At 49.8% G+C, this 21341-nt stretch overlaps 1 protein-coding gene across 2 annotated transcripts in view; it reads left to right on the forward strand.

The window, feature by feature from the left end:
- Pitpnc1 (phosphatidylinositol transfer protein, cytoplasmic 1) overlaps window positions 1-21341 on the forward strand; it is a 240031-nt gene that overhangs the window by 180576 nt on the left and 38114 nt on the right. For both annotated transcript variants that reach the window (XM_005402155.2, XM_013503184.1), the window contains exon 7: window positions 7977-8072. In XM_005402155.2, the coding sequence (XP_005402212.1) occupies window positions 7977-8072 (96 nt within the window). The remainder of the gene's footprint in view (window positions 1-7976; window positions 8073-21341) is intronic.

Consider the following 21341-nt stretch of genomic DNA (forward strand, 5'->3'; position numbering starts at 1 on the left):
AAGGAAGGGAGAAAAAAGAGAAAAAATCAAGCCCTGGTGGCTGGGGGTTTAGCTCAGTGGCATAGCATCTGCCTGGCAAGCATGAGGTCATGAGTTCAATTACTGGTACAAAAAAATCAAACCCTGAGTTGGATGTGAAGAACAACTTTTCATGTTCTGTATCATAGGAGAGTAACTGTGGTGGACACCTACTGGATGCTTCAAAATAGCCAGTAGAGAGAATTTTTAATATTCCCCAAACAAAGAAATGATGAATGTTTGAGGTTACGAATATGCCAATTACCGATGTGTAATCTGATCGTTACACGTTGTGTATATACATTGAAATATTACACTGTGTCCCATAGATATGTATAGTTATTATGTGTCAGTTTAAAGTATTTTTTTTTTAAAGAAACTGTGTCTGGGAGGTGGTAGATGGTAGAGGTGCTTGCTTAGCATGTGAAAGGCCCCAAGTGCCATCCCCAACATGACAAAACAAAATTTTTAAAAAGAAACAAACTAAAACCTCAAACCAATATACTGGGATGCGATTGGGCTCCCAGGATTGGACTGGGACCATGTCTGGAAAACCCAAGCGCACAGTAGGTCCCACTGAGCTATGGCGGCCCCCACACCCCACCAGCCCCCCGCAGCTATGGCGCCTGCCGTCTCCCTGGCAGGGTTTTCTTTTTTTTTTTTTCTCCGGTACCGGGAACCGAACTCATGACCTTGCGCATGCCAGGCAGGCGCTTTTGCCGCTGAGCTAAATCCCCAGCCCCTCTGGCAGGGTTTTCTTAAACACTCCCAGCCTGAAACCCCAGCCTTTGGTTTGCTTATCACTCCCTGCTGGCATTGGAGAAACTTGTCTTCCCTTCTGCACCAAGGGCCTAATGACGCTGTCCACTGGGTCCACCCTCCAGGGGGCCCTGCCGTTTACCCAGCCTCGGAGTCCATCCTGCCCAACCCTGGGGATGGGTTTCTCACTCAGCCTTAATACCCCTAAAGCCTGTGGCGAATAAAACGTTTGATGAGGACTAACTTGCTAGGTGGGGCTCTAACTCCACTCCAAGACCAACATCAGTCCAAGGTTGGTTCTGGGGCCACCTCTTGTCCCCAGCCCCCCAGCACCACCAGTTGGTGTCCTGGACCCGCAGCTGTAAGTTAGGTCCCTGGCCTTGGCGTCTCTGGTCCACACTGTGCGGTAGATGGTGGACCAGGACTCTTCTTTCCTCTGGATACCAAGTGGCCTTTCTCTTGAATCACTCCTGCCCCCAAAAGAATCCGGCCAGGGCCAGTTCCCCATGGGCCTGTGCTGATCTCCCTCTGCACTGGCTTTGGACCAGGGGACTCCTGTATGAAGCACACCTTTGAGAACTTGGTAGGGTTGTGCCTCTGTATCCAGGAGTCCTGCGTCTTCCAAGACAACCAACTGTAGATGGAACATATTCATAAGAGTATCACACCTGTTTGGAACATCTGCACACTTGTTCCTTGCCGTTATTCCCTGGCAGTACAATGTAACAATTATTTCCACAGTATTCACATCGTGTTAGGTATTATTAACCATCTAGAGATAATTTAAAGGACAGGAGGATGTGTATAGATTCTATGCAAATACTACACCACATACTACTACAGCAGCCTTAGATTTTGCTCTCCAAAAGGGGTCCTAGTGCCAGACGTGGTGGCGCACGCCTGTAATCCCAGCACTCGGGAGGCTGAGGCAGGAGGATCGTCGTGAGTTCGAGACAAACCTGGGCTACAAAGTGAGCTCAAGGCCAGCCTGAACTGCATAGCAAGACCCTGTCTCAAAAAGACAGAAAAAGAGGAGGGAGGTCCTAGGACCAATCTCTAGGGCGCCAAGGGCTGACTGCTTTATTAACATATAAATTACATACTATGTGGTGTTGTTGATTAAATCCGGTCTCTATCAAATACTAAGCCCCCTTGAGAGTGGAGCTTCTCACACACTTAAGAGGCGCAGTGTCAAACATGTAGAAGGTGCTTAGTAAATATTTACAGATTCATCTATTGTGTGCACAGCCTCGTCCTTTATTCAGAGCACTGTAATTTTCACTTCGGAACAGGCCCTAGTTACCCAGCTCTATTCTGGAAAGTGGGAAAAAGAGGGGAGCCAGATAATGTTTTTGAAGAAGTCAGGGAAGACCACTCTTTCCATCCTAGCTTAATGGCCAAGTAGGAAACAAGCTGAAAAGTTCTCGGGTTGGATCCTGGAGGACGCATACATCCCGTGACTATACATGTTCTCAGGCTCTTCGCAGCTGTATCTGAGGCTGCTAGGTGATAAACAATGAACCGTGATACAACTCTCGCCCCGTGTCTAAAGTACCAGCTCATGGTTAAAGCCCCCCTCCCTCCGCAAAACCAGTGGCCACTTTGCAAATCCAGAGCATTCAGGGGAAAACAGTGAGGTTTTCTCTTTTATTATTTTTGAGTACATTTGTGCAATACGGAATGAACGCAGTCATCATGGGGAGTTGGGGTGTATACATATCTCATCCAATCGTAGTCCTTTTAACTTGCGCTTCCCTCTCTGTCCATCCCAGACCCCCTTCCCGTCTGCAAAGGGTCTACCTCACTGTTTCCTGTGATCTATCCTTCCTTTTGCTCTCTAAATTATGTGTACATTGGTTTTCTCACGGAAGAGAAACCATGTGATACTTAGCCTTCTGTGCCTGATTTCTTTCACTTAGGGTTATAGTCTCAAGGTGCACTCATTTTCCTGCACATGACTCAAGTTTATCCTCTTTCGTGACTGAGTAGCACTCCATTGTGTATAAATCTGTTCATCTGCTGATAGACATGTAGGTCACTTTCAAGGTTTAGCTGTTATAAGTTGTGCTGCTGTAAACATGGGTGTGCTTATATCACTGTGATTTGACGTCTTTACCTCTTCTGGGGAGATACCCACAAGGTGTATAGCTGGATCAAATGAACTGTATAGCTTTAGTTTGTTGAGGAATCGCCATACTGATTTTCACAGTGGTTGTATTCGTTTACATTCTCACCCACAATGTAGAAGAGTTCCTTTTCCCCCATAACCTTACCAGCCTTTGTCGGGACAGCAGCCATTGGATGAAAGCATTTTTGAAGCGATTCTCTGCTTCCAGAGTCCCTTCTTGCCGACCTTGTACTTTCTTGGTATGTCTTAGATGATTGCTTCCCAAAGGCTGGGGGAAAAAACTTGCAGTAGGAAAAATAGCAGCTTAGTTAAGCCTCTTTGTCCTGTGAATCATATCTGAAGCATAAAACAAAATGACTGGGAGATTTTTTTCCCCTCAGAATCCATACTAATCAACCACTTCTACATTTCATCCTCAAGTAACTCTGGCATCTGGCGGAAAGATAAAAGTCTACACAACTAGGAGATTGGATCAATCCCCCCCATTAAAAAATAATAGATTTTATTTTATGGAACACTTTTATGTGTGCAGGGAAATGGTGTGAAAGTACAGAGAGTTCTCATGTAAGCCTAGATCTTAGACCATAAAAATTACTATTTTGGAGAAAAATTACCAGGATTGTCAGTTGTGATTTATAAGAATCACCCCAAATAGATGGACTATAAAAAAGAAAAGCCACAGAATCTGGAAATAAATCTAGAAATAAAACAAGAAAGATCACAATATCTAGGAAGATGCCCCTCTTCCAGAAGAAATCTAGAATCTACATTCTTTGTTTATCAATATACCTCTCCCTGCTTAGTTATGATCACATGTCATGTAATAGTTCATCAGATAGACTAATTTCCTTGGCTCGCCTCCCATTGTGGGATATGTAATCTGTATTTTCTTCTGCATATTTTTCCTTATCATTACAATAAAGTTGCGATAAAAATCTTTGTGCATAAACCTTTTCCTTTATTTAAACTTCTTTCCTTAAGATAGATTCTCAAAGCACAAACTTACTAGGTTGAAATATATGAAGATTTTTAAGACACTTGATATTTATTGTTCGTAATACTTTACCAAAAAAGGGGAAATTGCTCCATTTTTATTTTGCAATCTGTGAGATAATATTTCTTCCAAAGATTTGCCTTCTCATGTTAGTATTGCTCAGTTCATATTAAAAAGAGTTTGTCTTCTTGTTTATTTCCCAGTGTGAGGCAGAGGTCAGGGGAGTCAGTCAGACTGGCACCAAAATTCCCGGTAGATAATCAGTGCATAGATGCAGAAGGGGAGGAATGCATTCTCCCCTGAGTGTCCACCATGGGTTAGTTATGGATTCAGCGTGTCCCTCAAGAGTTCATATGTTTGGAAGTTTTGTCCCTAGCCTAACAATGTTGAGAGAGGGATTCAAAGGGAATCATGTCCCCAAAGGGAGTATAGGACCCAAGTCTGTCTGTCTGTCTGTCTGTCTTTCTGTCTCTCTCCCTTTGCCTTCCTGTTTGGTGCTGTGGGTGACATGACCCTTTCAAATGTTCTCCTGTCCTCTAAACCTGCCTTGGGTATTTTGTTATAGTAACGAAGACAGACTAAGACAATACCTATGACAAACATACAGAGACTAGAACATTACTACAGGTGATATAGGAAAAGCTCCCCAGTGACCTCCCAGACCCAAGTCCCATCTCAGAAGGAAACAGATTTTCTCCACAAGAAAACAAGGCAGTGAAGCTGCATAGCTTCAGGCCCAGAGATCTCTGGTAATCAGACAACAGTGGCTGAACTCACTCTCCAGAAAAATGCACCTGCCCAAATGTGTGCATTCCAGGTTCCCTGAACCCCATCCTTCTAGACTAAGCTTTTTTTTATTTTAGAAGGAGCAGTAGCCTTGAGAGCTCACAGAGTCCGTCAGTAGAGCGGCTGGGTCAGTGAGCACAGCTCCAGGCTCCACAGCCAGGCTCCTCCTGGAAGAAAAGGCTGCCTCTCAGCCTCCAGCCGAGAAGATAAATATCAGCCAAAGGTGGCTCCCGCTTCTTTCCAGGAAGATGGCATCAGAATCTGGTTCTCCTCCTGCTCCTTACAAAATGTACACCTTTGGCAGCCATCCCTGAGAAGGACCCTGGGGCTGGGGTTCTTCCGCTCCTTGTCACAGCCCGCAGGGGCCCCTCCCAGGTGTGCCGTGGACAGCTTCTGTCTCCTTCGTGGACAGAGTTTAACTTGAGGCAAAGTCTGTGAAATGCCAAGCATGGGCAAGCCTGCATTACCACAATGCAAACATTTCAGGGCAGGATTTCCACCACCGAGCAAAGCCTCAGAAATCACTGTGAGGAACTCACTGTCTTCTTTAGGCATGAGATGCCAAAGAATCTAAATTCGCAGTAAATAATCAGTGCTTTGAGGAGCGGCTTTCTCATCTGGAAACTGGAAGTAATAATATAATCCTTGTAATATTGCTGAGTAAAAATTCCTGTCTCCTCTCGCGACAAATGGCCTTTTCTTTGCGTTCTTTTGTAGCTCATGCTTTATTCTGCCTTGTTTTGTTAACAGCTCTTGGTCTGTCTGTCCCACTAAATGGTGAGCTTTGCAGGCTAAACCTCAGCCGTCACTATTTCCCTAGGCCTCAAAGCAACACTTGCATGCAAAGGGTGTATCAGTCAGGGCCAGACAAACAGAAGGGGTTCCTTTCCTTGGCTGGGTCCCATCACTGTAGAAGGTATGCTTACAGCCCACAGGATGGGTAGGGAAGTTGCCAGGTTGCCGAGCATAGCTAGCGCTGGTTCATAGTCACCAGGAAGCAGAAGGACTTCTGGGGCACGGGCCAGATGAAGCTGGGGGCCAGGCGTGCAGAGGAAGCAGGGCACCCTGCCACACAAGGCCTGAGGTGCAAACAGCCTGCATCAGCAGGGCCCCAGGGAAGGGGCGCCTGGCCCCAGGACAGGACTACAAGGTCACTGAGCAGCGCGGCCCTGTAGGCGGGCACCACCGAAGAGCCCCACCCTCAGGCTCCCAGCCTCCAAGATCCAAGCCTGGAAGGGACGCCCTCTCCGTCACGCAGTGTCCTCCAGCACCCTCTACTGACCAGGCTTACTGTGACGCAGGCTCCACAGGAGAAATGCTTACAGGGTCCAGTCCTGCGGGCTTTAGAGCTGAGAGGCAGTAATAAGCTAACTGGTGCAGTGGAAGATCAAAACAGTTCATGGCGCACACTCGTAATCCCAGCTACTTGAGAGGCTGAGGCAGGAAGATACTGATTTCAAGACCAGCGTAGTCAATTGAGTGAGACCTTGTCTCAAAATAAAAAGTAATAAAAAGGTCTGGGTTTGGAGTTCAGTGGCAGAGCGCTTGCTAAGCATGCATGAGGCTCTGAGTTTAATCCTCAGTACTGAGGCGGGGGCGGGGTCAAGCTAAATTAGATGGAGCCACATGACCTGTCAATATCTCCCTTAATATCTGCTTACTTCCCTTTCTTTGAATCCTGTAGATTTTACTAATAAATGTCAAATCTCTTTAATGTCTTCATAATTTACTCTCTAGAATCTTATTCCCCTCCGGGTACAAGAGAGAGAGAGAGACAGACAGACAGACAGAGACAGAGAGAGAGAGACTCTGACTCACACAAAGACCCAGAATTTCACCTCACTACTTACTTCTGCACTCACACCTGAACTTTCTTGCCGCAGCCCACCTGTCCCTCCCAAGCCCTGTAGGCGTGTCCCAGCACTTGACTTCAGGTGGCAGGGGAAGGAACTGAGGCTGATCTAAGAACCAGTCTTCCTCTGCCTTCAAGGGAATTGGACTGACCGCCTCAGGTCAGCCTGATGCCTTTGGAGAAAGCTGAAGAGATTTGTCCAAGGAGCCTCCAAATATTTTAGAAGGAAATAGGCAGTAAAGCAAACAGCAGCGTTGGAGGATAATTACCCACACAGATACACTCGGAGAGCATTTGGATAGGACTAATATTTTCCATCTGAGAAGCAAACGGAGAGGAGTGTAGCAGGTAAAGAGCCCTTCAGGTGCTGTCTTGTGGAACATCACGCTATTAACAGGCATCAAATTTGAGTTAAGACAAGGTTCTCAGGCATCCACCATCCTGTTCTTCTGAAATATTCCATTCTCTTCTGAAGAGTCTGGTGTAATGAGTGTTAACTCAAGAGTCTCTGCGGGGACGAACTCAGCGGCGAGGGGGGTGTGCAGCTAAGATTCCAACACGGACGCAGGGGCTTCCACCCTTAATCTGTGTGCTGTGCTTCCGAAGGATGCTCAGCCCTTTAGACAAAAACGTGGCCATAGCAAAACCAACGGGGAATTAAGGTTTCCACCAAAATTTAGATTTGTATATTGTGACTATCTTTTGGGGGGTTTTCCTTGGTGGGGGTGACAGTTGATGGACATTCTCATCCAGTGGATCTTAAAGTAGACTAGCATAAAGCCATCTCAGTGCTTTATCACGCTACACCTGTTAGCTCTACATGTACCGAGGAAATCACAGTCTTAAATGATCAAGAAAAATACACGTTTCTTCCTGGGCAATAAAATTATTTTATTTTTTTCTTTGTGCTCCTCAGCATTTTTTAAATAAGCCTATGCTTATTACTGTATTTGTAAAGATATGTGTAAAACTTGGTGCATAAATAAATGTTAATAAACACAGTTATTCTTCTCTACATCTTGAGCTATATCACCGCTTTTTGTCCCAAATCTAACCAGACCCTCCCACCCTCTGCACGCCCCCTGTTTAGATTAGCTGCCAGAAGTCAGCAGATTCCAGTTTTGGAAGAGGTTTTTGGAAGAGATTTATTTCCTCACTTGTGAACTTCTAAAAACAGCCCCTTTTTCTTCTACCCTCACCAAGCGGTGATGGATGCTACACCTGCCTCTGATGTGACAACACCTACGCGATGAATAAAAGCCTGTCATGATCCTTGCACACCCGGCGGCGGGCGAACGGCTCGAGCCGGCGGCACCGAGCCATATGACGCAGCGCCGCGGGGGGTGATTGTGCCTCCGGTACGGTTGTACCCACCCACGGGCACCTTGGAGGTTTCAGCTGGCATCTCTAACCTTTCATATGTTGCTCTGCCCTTTCAGATTTTTGACAGTGAAGCCAAAGACATAGAGAGAGAAGTCTGCTTTATTGATATCGCCTGTGATGAAATTCCAGAACGCTACTACAAAGAATCCGAGGTAAGCAGTAGATGGACGTCATGTCCGGGAGTCACTGGTTCACTCATTCACTGGAGAGATACTTATTAAGTGGCTCCTATGCTGGGGCCCTTCTGTCCTTGTGCTGACTGAATGTGGTCTCACATCTTGCTGGGTTCTTTAATATGGCTGTCAAAATTAAGTCTGTGTGCCTCGGATCTCATCACTGCCCGCCTGCGGGTTACCGTCCATTGAGTCGTTGTATCTGCGCCTCTGCCTCACTGTCCACAGAGCTGAGCTGCCTGGCTCACCGGCTTCCCTGAGAAATAGCAGCCCGGCTCCCCCAGCACCCTGTCCTGTGAGGGCAGGAGCTGCATTTTGTTTGGATTGTGGGGGTGCGACAAAGAAAACGCTCGGAGGCCGGGTGGTCTCAGTAGCAGAGCACTTGCCTCGCGTGTGCCAGGTTTGATACCCAGCACTACCCAAAAAAAAACAAATTGATCCTCATAACTTCGATGGCTCATGTTGGCTGAGAACTTTTCCCAGAATAGCAAATACCTTCACAAGGGCTTCTTTTCACCTCCTGGCTGAGAATTTACAATATTTCAAAGAATGCCTTTCCCTCTGGTCTCCAGCCTACCAGAAGCTGCCTTTTGCCTCGGTTCTCTTTTTATTTTATTGGGAGCGCAAGTCACCAGCTCTACGCAATTAGTATTTTATTAGTGGCTGCTGGTGGAACTTGAGTGACCCACTTGTGAATAATGTCCCAGCCCTGCAGTGACAACAGATGCAGGGCTATTTTTGTTGTTTAGCAACACGCAGCCAATCACAACATGCTTGGAACCAGTGCCCCGCACTCGTCCTTGAGCTGTAGCACATGGACCTTGAAACTCTTCTCGGATTCATTAAGGCTGATTGAAGATGTAAGCAGTAAACCTGTTTAAGCGAATTCCACCGGGCCGCACACAAGCTGGGCTCCGCTGCGGTTCTGATGTTCTTTTCTCTTCCACATTTCGAGATCTGTTTGGATATACAGAAGTCTTACCTGATCCCGGGAGATGTGCAGCTGCTTGACTGCCGGCTCTGGCCCTTCAGTCGCTGTCCCTCCATGGGCCAGGCAGGGGCTGATGGGAGTCACTTGGTCATGCATGGACCCAAAGGTTGAGCAGGTTGATGTCATCAACTTATACGACACTACAGCCAAACACAGCTGTGCATTTTAAGAAAAGCGGAGTTAAATGCCGTCCACATAACCGGGGGCCTGCTGAGAAGCCTCAACAAAGCCTCCCTCGGGAGACACCTGTACGGCTTCATACCAAGGCCACCGGGCCCGAATGGGGCTTTGAGGACGGGCAGGTGAAGCTTTTGCGCATTGCTTCTGTGGCTCCTTCATGTAGCGGGCTGATGACCCGCAGGACATCCTGCGTCCCTGGCCGCTCTGGGCCTTCCAGGAGGGCACCGTAGCCAGAAAACAGAACTAATTTCAGCTCTTGCCTGGATGCAGTAGCACCAAGAACATGAGAGGTGAATTGTCACTCGTCCAATAAATATGTAGAGTTCCCAGCCAGATGTGGTGGCGCACGCCTGGAATCCCAGCACTCGGGAGGCTGAGGCAGGAGGATCACTGTGAGTTTGAGACCAGCCTGTGTTGCAAAGTGAGTTCAAGGCCAGCCTGAACTGCATAGTGAGACCCTGTCGCAAAAAGAACAAAAAACAAACAAACAAACAAAACTATTAAGAGTTCCCACTAGGTGTCGCATGTGAGGTTAAAACAGAGACAGCAGTAAACAAGACTCACTCCGGCTCCCTGCCTTCAAGACACTTCCAATCTAGCAGGGGAGGCGAAGAGTAAAGAAATAATCCCGTGGATGCACATGGAGTTAAAAGTCACCAGTGCAAGCTGGAAGTATATAGGGGGAAACTGAGGCAGGAGAAAGTGAATGTAAGGACATTGCATGGGAGACTCTGTCCACTGAGTTCTAAGCGGGGTTCTAGAAAGAACGAACATGATGCTGGGCCCCCCACAAGAGGAGAAAAGCTGGGGTGGCTTTCCTGGCAGAGGATGCAGCGTGTACAGGAGGCCCACGGTGACACACAGGGCACAGGGCCAGCATAGCTGCAGCGGCATAAAGGAGAGGATGGCGCGGTGGAGGCAGGGGCTGTGTTAAAACTCTCAGATTTTATTCAGGTGCAGTGGGACGCCTTTGAAGACATTGCAGTGGTGCGTCTTGGGGTTTGATTTATGCTCCCCGAGGATCGCCACGGCAGAGAGGAAGTCGGGAGCCACCAGCATCACTGGAATTAATTTGTGTTTTAGGCTACTTAGGTTGTATGGCAGCTTGAACTGGAGGGTCAACAGCAGACATAGAATAGAGCAGATCGTTTTCAGATTTTTTTGTGTACGCGGAATCGAACTCAGGACCTTGTGCTTGCCAGGCAGGCGCTGAACCGCTGAGCTTCGTCCCCGGCCCTGCAGATATTTTTTGAAGCTAGGATTGACAGGAATTGGTCGTGGAGTGGATGTGGGAACAAGAGAGGAGGGTCCGGGACGGACACGAGGGTGCAGCGGGCGCTGGGTACCGAAACAGGCGGGTGAGAGGAGGAATGGATTGGGAGGGAGGGGGGCAAATGTCTTACACCAGTGATGCGGCTAGAAGAAGGAGAGGTGAGTCTGGGGCTAGGTGGGAGATCAGCGAGTATCTGGCAAGTAGAAGCTGCGTTCCTGGAAATGCAGGAGAGAGAGAAGGCATAAAGATTAACAGGGCCGAGCCTTAAAGGAGACCAGGAAGGGAATGAAGAGGCCTCAGGAACCTGCAGAGAGCCTGCCAGGGCGTGTCGAGGACCGCAAGCTTCCAGAGGAAGAGTCGGCCACTGGGCTGTGTGATCCCAAGAGAGCCGTTAAGACAGAACGGAACCTTCAGTGGAAACAGACCGGAAAAGCGTCCTCTAGACCAGTTCCCAGCTGGTAGCCAGCTCTCCCCGTAAGACTTTCGTCACAATGTGGTGGTAGCGGGAGGTACTCCTGTCAGCTGATGGCAGAGGCTGGGATACGGCCCCTAACACCCGGTAATGCCCAGGACGGCCCTTTACACCGATGGCCGGCCCGAGCTGTGACCCGTGCCAAGGCTGGGAATGTGCTCTAGAGGAGAGGTTACGACTACCAAACGGGTCTTGGAACACAGCCCCACACTCAGAGCCACCCCTGCCTGTCCTGGGGACTTAGGGTAACTTAGGAGATGTTAGGAAAGGCCTCCTCAGACCCAGTCCACACACTTTGTCAAGTGCTGCTTCCAGAGGATCCCCAGCTGACGAACTCTTCCTTCCAAAGATCTGGCGATTACACCCCTAGGGCGACAGCTGTCATCGGGAGGCTGCAATAAAATCAAAGGGTGAGAATGCGAGAGAACTCCCTTGTGACCTCAACCCCACCGTCATCTGACTCCCAGAATCCCAGACAGCAGACTAAACTCGCCAGAAAGGAAAGGGGTGTGTTTTCTCGTCTCTTTTGCGCGTTGCATCTGTTGGGAATGTTCCAGGGACCAAGAGTCAGGAGGAGCAGCGAGTTCAGATGGGAGACCTTCCCAAGGACGCTTCTGCTTGGCACGCCATAAATAATTAACACCCTCCTCTCCACTGCAAGCGTGGCCTTCTATCGCAAAATCTGACCTTGCCGCTCTGCTTAGATCCCTCGCGGGGCTTCCGTTAGCGTTCAGCTCAAACATGACCTCCCCGTCCTGAGCTTTCCTGAGCACTTCGCTTCCTGAGCCCGCTCTCTGGTCTGTCTTCTAAGGCATGTTAGGTCACATTAGATCACACTAGCATGCTCGCTCATGGCCAGAGCGTGAGCTCCACGAAGACAGGAGCTGTGTCTTCTTTATTCTTTTTGTTGGTTTGTTTTTGGTTTTTCAAGACAGGGTTTCACTCTTTTTTTTTTTTTTTTGGTTTTTCTCTGGTACCGGGAACCGAACTCACGACCTTGCGCTTGCCAGGCAGGCGCTTTGCCGCTGAGCTAAATCCCCAGCCCCCAGGGTTTCACTCTTAACTCACCGTGTAGCCCAAGCTGGGCCCAAACTCATGGTGATCCTCCTGCCTCAGCCTCTTGAGTGCTGGGATTACAGGTGTGCACCACTGTGCCTAGCTACATCTTCTTTATTCTTGCACCTCAGCAGCTGCTAGAGCACCAGCACTGAGCAGATGCTCACTCAACGGTTGTTGAATGACTGAATGAACGAAGGCCAAGGGATTTGTTTTATCCTCCGGCAGCAACAATTGCAGTACAAGTTCTATCAAAGAGAACGAATTTGTTGCCATTAAGCTGGCAGTCGTGAATCAGAGCGCCTTCTGTTTCTTTCTTCTTTCTTTCTGTCTGAGGCTTCCTGCCTCGTGGGCTGTTTCTTCTCATCTGTCCTTGTCAGTCGACTGTGTCAGCACTGCTCACAGCAGCGCACTTTCTGTGTGCAAAGCCGGGTGCGGAAGCTGTGTGCAGATTCTTGGAAGCTGGTGAATCCGGAGCAGGGTGGTCTGGGGCGCTTTCCGCCACGCAGTGAGTGTCGCACCCACACCGCCACCCGGGCCGGAGGAAGAAAGAGAAGGCCTTTCTTTCTTTTTCACTTCTCCCTGGAAACCTCTGGGCCACACCGTCGAGAATGCCTCTCTCATTAAGATGACGGGCCTGGGAATTTTCCACCAGCCGTTCTCAGCCTGGCAGCCCTTGTGCCACACCTAACCGGCGATTCTGAAGGACACGCTGGGGACTCGGGATCAGCTGACCGCCCAGCCAAACACTCTGCCTATTCTTGTTTTGTGCAGGGCTGCTTTGTCTTATCCAAATCAAGGGCCTGAGCTTCAGTGGGTTTTGGGGGGTTTTTGGTGTGGTTTTTTTTTTTTTTTTTTTTTTTTGAGACAGTGTTTAACTATGTAGTTCAGGCTGGCCTTGAACTCACTTTGTAGCCCAGGCTGGTCGATAACGCATGGCGATCCTCCTGCCTCAGCCTCCCAAGTGCTGGGATTATAGGCGGTGCCACCTGCCCTGAGTCTCTTAGCCTCAGATTTTCTTCCCACGTCCATTGGAGGATCCTGCAGGGCAGTGCCATATTGTTTTAAAACAGAAAGAAAAAAAAAAGCAGTGTAGTTTGGCAGACAGAGAGCGCTCCCTTAGTCCACACCCACATTGACACCCAGACTCCGCCCCCACGCGGTCAGGAAGCGCTTTGCACGAGTGACCAATCCTTCAGCATCCCCACGCTGGCAGAGAGGCTTGCACTCGCTATGCAGCTGAGACATGGCTCCTTGCTTCTGCCGAGATTTCCAGCAAGGTGAAGATGCCAGCGGAGGCCCCAGGAATTCTGCGCGATACTCCTGCAGAAGGCCGGCGAAGGGACTGTCCTGAGTTGGCAGTTTGGGCACAAGAACAAATCTCAACACGTAAGGTGTAGAGCTGGCCCACCCTTCAGTCTTCAGAGGTCAAGCTCAGAGAGATCCGACTCCAGGCCTTGGGTGTGGGCTCACAGTCGGATCCAGGGCCCTGGTTCCCTCCTTCAGTTGCGTTCTTGAGCTTCGTGATAAGGCTGGCAGTGATGGGGGCTGGGGATTTAGCTCAGCGGCACAGCACCTGCCTGGCAAGCATGAGGTCCTGAGTTCGATTCCCGGTACCGGAAAAAATAAATAAATAAATAAAATAAAATAAAAATAAAAAAGACTGGCAGTGCTCAGAGGACTGCGGCATCTTTATTGGCCTCCGAGGTGCCGTCCCTGTGGCTCCTTCCCAGGGATCCACACTGGGCATGTGCAGGAATGCACAACTTCTTCTAGTACAAGGGGACAGGAAAGAAAAAGCACAGGTGATCCCTAGTGGAGACAGTTTAGAAGTAGTGTGTGTGGGTGCGTGCACACCCACCCACCCACACCCACACACACACACACACACTTTTTAAAAAATCTTCACTGATTTAGAGAAATACAAAGGATTCTCTAAGACTGCTGGGGGCCATATTGTGAACACCCCAAGAAACATCTGGCAGTGCCTGGAGTCATTTTTATTGTCACCACTGGGGCGATGGCATCTAGCAGACAGAGGTCAGGGGTGCCGCCAAGCACCCTCCAGGGCAGATCCCGTGGCACAGTAACCCTGCCCCCATTGTCAGCTGTGCTGAGATCAGGAACTGTTGCCGTAAAGCCGAGCGCGGCGGTGTAAGCCTGCCATCCCAGCACTCTGGGAGATGACCGCAGGAGGGTTTCAAGGTTGAGCACAGCCTGGGAAACTTAGTCACTTAGCAAGACTCCATCTCAAAATTTTTAAAAAGGGTATTTCAAGGCTGGAGATGTAGCTCCGTGTGAAGGCCCTGGGTTTACGCTCCAGTATGGAAAAAAGAACCCTAGATATAAAACACTCAAGGGCTGGAGACTTAGTGAAGCCTCTAAATAGCAACACTCCTCGCCAGTGACTTTGGTTAGCACGTGTTCGGTGTTTGCTGGGCACCAGGCTCTGTGCTAGGCACGAAGGGTACTCAGATAAGACCAGGTCAGCCCTCCCAGGGCTTGCTTGCTTCTGCTTTTGGAACTTGACCTTTTTGTTGCAGATAAGAAAAATCCTCTTCTCCCTCCATCTTGGAGGATATAAAGGAGTCTCCACTTTATAATGATAAACAGAGCATACCAATTTTATTTATTTATTTATTTTCAGTTTTTTTTTTTTTTCCGGTACCGGGAATCGAACTCACGACCTTGCGCTTGCCAGGCAGGCGCTGTGCCGCTGAGCTAAATCCCCAGCCCTCCAAGAGCATACCAATTTTAGTGGGGCAACTTGTAATATTTTTTAACTCGTTTCGCAACTGAGAAGGATCGTGTAAGGCTGTTCTGGAAGGATAGGCCCCCGAACTGAATGTCTGACAGTGCGGGGGGCGTTTCTGCCTGGGACTGTTCCCTGGGTTTGGGTCATTTAAGTGACTCTCTGGGCTGCAGGTCCTAGATGACGGACGTCCTCCTGGTCCACGAAATCCTTGGCAGCCAGTTCCCTGATCACAACAATCGAAGTGTCTGTTGGCGTTCAGGGATACATCTAACTTTTCCAATAACTGTCAAGGCTGAGCGATTAAACGCTGTTGCTAAGTACTCCGGGCCCCCAGAGAGGACCGGGGAGACCGAATGAGTAGATATTGCCGTCCTTAGCTGCGCACTTCAGCACAAAGGTGCTTCCTCCCACCACTCAACAGCTGCGATTGGAGATGTTTTCGTTTTGGTCAGCGTCTTGGCAGCTGAGGTGGGAAGGATTCTCAGGGACCTCCCAGTGGCCAGGTCCGGCGCAGCTGTCTCATGCTGGGGGCGTGTCTGGGTTCAGTTTGTTGTTGTCTTATTTTTTGTTCTTTGTTTTTTTTTTCCGGTACTGGGAATCGAACTCACAACCTTCCAGTACTGGGAGTTGAACTCACAACCTTGCCAGGCAGGCACTGTGCCGCTAAGCTAAATCCCCAGCCCCTTGTTGTTGTCTTGTTCCTGCCGTTGACCACCTCCTCTCAGCCCATCTGCTTCTTTCCGGAGGCACATGGCCGTGATGGGTCCCATCTTCCTGGGCCATGAGTACCTCTGGGAGGATAAGGACTCACTGTGCCCTTGGGGTGGGAAGGAGAAATCTGTGTGGCCAAAATGGTCCGCAGTGACAGCCTCCAAGACCAGGGGCGGAAGTCTGCAAAGGAGAGACACCCGGAGAAGGGTCCCCAGCAGCTGCCTCACCACAACGCCCTGAGCCCTCCCGTTGGCGTGATCTGGATGATGCTGATACTGTTAGAAATTAAGCGGGAAACTGGTGAGCTTGCAGAGATCTATAATCCCAGCTTCTCAGGAGGCTGAGGCAGGAGGATTCGACATTCAAGGCCAGCCAGGGAACCTGTCTCAAAATAAAATATAGACAGGGCTAGGGGACACAGCTCAGTGGTAGAGCACTTGGCTGGCGTGCACAAGGCCCAGGATTCAACCCCCAAAACTGCAGGAAAGATCAAGAAGGAAGCACTCAGTGGTCACCTCTGGATGTGAGCCCAAGAAGTCCACCCTCGGGGTCACACGGGGAGCAGGAGGCCACCTTTCAGCTCAGTCTCCTCGCCTGTTTCTCAGGGGCCAGAGCACCAGTGCAGGTGCCGTTTCACAAGGGCCCTCCTGTGGTGGCCCGCAGGAGCGCAGCGCCTGCAGCACCGTTACAAGCACCCCGCCGTGGGGGGGGGCGAGCCTGCGCCTGCGCTGTCTGCGGAAACCAGCTTTCTTTTTCTTTCATGCTTCCCTCTGCCTCTTTTACAAGATGATATCCGGTACGTCGAGCCAGGATCACAGCAAGAGGTCTCAGACCTAGCGGGAGGCCGAGGCCTCTGAATGGCTGCCTGTGTTTTTGAGCAGGGTCCAGCCAGCCTGACCAGGAAGGCTGAGGAGCACGGCCATTGGTCTGATCTTGAGACACGTCCTTTGGGAGGACACACTGCAAGCCGCTGGGTGGGAGACTTCCGGGGTAAAATGAAAAGCCTGACCCTACTCACCTTTAAGAAGTAGCCCATGCCTGTAATCTCAGCTACTCAAAAAGCTGAAGCAGGAGGATCTCAAGTTGAAGGACAGCCTGGGCAATTTAGTGAGACCCTGTCTGAAAGTAAGATAGAAAAGGGCCGGGCATGTGTCTCGGTGCTCCCTGGGTGTGTGTTAAAGGCGTGAACCTCTTTCCTGAAGCTCATCCCAGGATCATCAGCAGAAGATTCCAAGAAGGAGACAGCTCTGGAACCAAGAAGACTCGGCAGTTGTTATAGGGGAGATGGACTCTGAGCTGGGCCTTAAGGAGAAAAGGCTTGCCTTTAGTATTTGCTCAGAAAGTACTACATGATACTTGTTGTCTAAGTCCAACATGACACAAAGACAAAGCATCAAAAAGGCAAATGTCAGGGTCCGGGATGTAGCTTGGTGGTCCGCCGCGTGCTTTGCATGTGTGAAACCCTGGATTGGCTCCAAATACCACGAGAAAGAGCGAAAGTCCTGTGATCCCTCATTACAGAAAAGCCGTGGTCCAAGCTGGTATTTCCATCTAAACATAATGCATAGATCACATTATTTTATAAAACCAGCTTATACAGTGCAAGCTGCTTTACAATACGCATTATCTCGCTGACAATATCAGCACAGCATCTTCTTTTATTCTTGTCTGTGTTTTGTTTTGAGACAGGGTCTCGCTATGTAGTTCAGGCTAGCCTTAAACTCACTGTATAGCCCAGGCTGCCCTCGAACTCTGAGTGATCCTCCTGCCTCAGCCTCCCAAATGCTGGGATTACTGGTGTGCCTCACATGCCTGACAAACTCATTATCTTTCTACAGCACCATGTAACTCTGGCTAGAGTTACATGGTGTAGAATTCCCCTATTTATATCCTTCTCTATTTGGTGGACATTTAAGATATGTCCGTTCTTTTGCTGTTACAGTTCTACAAGAAACAATCACAGGTATCTGGTGGGTGTTGCTGTAATGTTTCAGTAAATTCTACATCTACCGAATTGAGAATTGCTGGGTCAATGGGGTGGGGTCTTAGCTGGGCTTGGAGAAGCCACCACATTGCCTCTGACACACAGTAGCATGCGGGCGAGACCAAAGCGTCCGTGTGGCAGGTGGGGGTGAGCGCAGGGAGTCCCGGGCATTGTCAAGGGTCAGTGGGTGTCCCGGAAGTAGATGGGGAAAACCCGCAATGCGAAGTCAAGGAATTTGGGCTTCATTCTGTGGGTATCACAGGGCTTTAAAGCAGAGGTCACTATGTGGGACCTGAACGGAGAAAGCGGCTCTCACAGAGATGGTGAGACCAGGCTCCTGGACACCAAAAAGCTTAGGGCCTCCAAGCTGGTCATCTGCCCTGACGGCAGTCACATCACGTTTAAGATGACGAGGAGGTGGGCATTGAGTGGGAGTCCAGTTTTCAGCCACTTGGACTGCTCTTTTTGGAGACAGGGTCGGGCTGTGTGGTTCAGCCTGGCAGTTCAAACCCACAGAGATCCTCCTGTGTCAGCTTCCCAGTGCCGGGACAACAGGCATGAACCACCACAGCCAGCCTTGCAGCTGCATCATTTTTAGCAGAATAACTGGGGGCTGGGGATGTGGTTTAGTGGTAGAAAGCCTGCCTAGCATATGGGGTGCCCTGGGTCCAATCCCCAATACCTCTTCTCTGCAGGGAAGGAGAGGGGGAAGGGGAGGAGAGAGCTTCTCAAGGAACAAACGAGAATTCACTTTCATCTTTTTTTTGGTACCAGGAATCGAACTCACGACCTTGCGCTTGCCAGGCAGGCGCTGTGCCGCTGAGTTACATCCCCAGCCCAAAATTCCCTTGCAGATCCCATTCCTCCCAAATCAGAGGACGCTGGAACATCAAGTCCTGCTGAAGTGCCTTAGCTCTTCAAAGCACTGCCTCTGCCTTGGTCTAATAATATAGAGCTACTGCAATATTTTGAGCAAAGTGTTTTATTGGGAATACTAGGAGAATGGTACTGCCCGACTCTATCCTAGAGAAAGGATTTTTTTTTAATTATTCAAACGAAAAATTAAACAATTGAAACTGCGTCATAATTTGCATGAATGAGGTCCCTCTGAACCCAGGGCCTGCAATCTCAACTGCAGACCTTAACCAATTGGATTTGGTCGTGAAATACCAGGCCGGGTAAGTCAAACAAAATCAAGGCAATTGAATTCCTAAGTGCCTAATCAAAACCAGAGACTCGTACATCCCTGCCAGGAACCGAGTTGCTGCCCGTGGCGCTGCACCGTTGGAGCGATGGAAAGAGCCTGGGCAGAGAGTGGAAAGGCCCAGAAGTAGAGCATGTGCCAAGGCCCCGGGTCCTATTCCAAGCACTTTCCACCCCCACATGGCGGAGAAACAGCCATTGGAGGAACGGGTCTCACGCCCAGAAGGAGCAGAGCAGAGAGGCCGGAAGTTCCATGGGACAAGCGATTGCTCTTGTTGTAGCGGGTTCTGCGCCAAAGCTAAAGTTGAGAACCTATGAATCAGGGCGTCCAGCTCCGCTGCACGTCGGAAGCACTCACCTCAACATGATGAGGGCCCGGGTTCTGGCAGCGCTCCTAGCTGGTCACGGCCATTGCACTTCGTCACCGGCAGTTCTGTATTTTGAATCCTTGTTCCTTTCAAAAGGGTAGGTGGCAGCTGGGCGTGGTAGTGCATGGCTGTAATCCCAGCACTCGGGAGGCTGAGGCAGGAGGATCGCCATGAGCTGGAGGCCAGTTTGGGCTAGAAAGTGAGTTCAGGGCCTGCTCAGACCACACAGTGAGACCCTGTGTCAAAAAAAAAAAAGTGAGTGGCTGGAGAATGAGGTGGAATGGAGGCAAAGGCGGGGCAAGCCGTGTGGAAGGGCTCCCTGGCCCGCAGTGAAGCATTTAACAGGAGTTCCTTTTTCCTGTTTTGACTCTGCCTTGGAGACCCGTAGGCGAGTTGCAGGGACCCTGGCTCGGAGGCAGCAGCGCACCTTTGGAAGGCAGCTGCCCTGAGTGGCGCTCCGGGGGTTTGTTTGCATGTTGCTTGTGACCTGGCCCGAACAAAGAAGGGACGCAGAGATGTGATTCCAGGAGCTCCAGTTCTGAGGATCTCAGAACCCCCTCCAGGCTCAGCAGACCCCTCGGAAGCTAAAGCAAATTGTACTGCTGAAACTTACAAAGAACGGGTTGTTTTTCTGTTACCGTTTTGTTTGTTTGTTTGAGGCAGGGTCTCTCTGTGTAGCTCAGGCTGGGCTTGAACTCACGATGTAGCCCAGGTGGGCCTCGAACTTGCCACAATCCTCTCCAGCGCTGGGACTGCAGGCGTGCACCACCGTGCCCAGTTGTTTTTGTTTAACCTGGGTTCCCCATGGCATGTCTCGTGGCTTCACCTCTAAGAAACCTTAGCAGCGCCGTTCACTGTTGTAACGAGTCTGGTCAGTCTATGCCGCTGGGCTCCCGGGATGGCACCCATCTGAGTCCATATTCTGCAGCCGTAATGACCTACTACCGACTGGGTCATTTACAAACAATAGAAGTTCATTTTGCTCATGGTTCTGGAGGCTGGGAGTCCAAGAGCATCTGGTGAGGGCTGCACACTGCGTCATAGCTTGGCAGAAGTGCAAGGAGCCCGTGCAAAACAGAGAAGGCGCAAGAAGAGGCTGAATTTATAACAAACCACTGTTGCCGTCCCTAACCCACTCCTGCAGTACTGACGTTAATTACTTCCTGAGGGTCCCATCTCTTCATACTGTTTTGATGGCAGTTAATTTTCATGCGTGTGTTGGAGGGGGTGCTCCAACACTGCAGTACCCAAGGTCGTCTTGGCATTCTATCACTGTGCCGTGAGCACTCTTAGGAGGTGTGCATTTTAGGGAAAAAAAAATAATGTTTAAGAAGTTAAGAGAGAGCCGGGCATGGTGGCGCAAGCCTGTAATCCCAGCACTTGGGAGGCTGAGGCAGGAGGATCGTTGCGAGTTCGAGACCAACCTGGGCTACAAAGTGAGCTCAACGCCGGCCTGAACTGCATAGCGAGACCCTGTATCAAGAAGACGGAAAACAAACAAACAAACAAAAAAAAAAACAAGAAGTTAAGAGAGGAAAACAGGAACCCAAAATGCCCAAGAATGTCAGCCAGGAGTGAACACAGGGATTCATGCTCTTGTTCCATTTTATCTGATGGAGCATCTCCCCCACCCCCGAACTTTCCAGGAAACAGGCAGTGAATCCACAAGTTGCTCAGGACTTGGGCCACTTAAAGGCTTATTAAGGGGAAACACTCAAACTTCTTGGCCGTTAGTGCAGTTTCCAAATCAGGTCGGGATCACCTGGGGAGCTTTTTTAAAAGTTTTTTTTTTAGGAAGATAACCTGGGTCCCACCGCAGACCAAGCACAGCAGCCTCACTAGGATGAGATCCAGGGATTTAGGTAAACATACCAGGTGGGGGGAAATGAGCTCAGAGCAAAGCTCCGCAGCTTTTTCATGTCATGACACATCAGTGGGACATCCGGGAGGAGGAGCGCCTGGTCAGTAGTGACCAATCGCCTGGATGAGGAAGCCCAGTGGGAGGCCAAGGGAGTAGTATTTTGTTACACCTACTACTTAGTCCAGGTAGGGGAACTTTGCCTAGGAAAACTCCATTTACTGTGTGCAGGTTCTTAAACCATTTCATTTTATTGCCGGGCGTGATGGTGCATGCCTGTAATCCCAGCACTTGGGAGGCTGAGGCAGGAGGATAGTTGCGGGTTCAAGACCAGCCTGGGCTACAAAGTGAGCTCAAGGCCAGCCTGAACTGCATAGCGAGACCCTGTCTCAAAAAG

The sequence above is a fragment of the Chinchilla lanigera genome, unplaced genomic scaffold (genome assembly GCF_000276665.1).
Source record: "Chinchilla lanigera isolate Chin_1 unplaced genomic scaffold, ChiLan1.0 scaffold00077, whole genome shotgun sequence".
Lineage (NCBI taxonomy): Eukaryota > Metazoa > Chordata > Mammalia > Rodentia > Chinchillidae > Chinchilla > Chinchilla lanigera.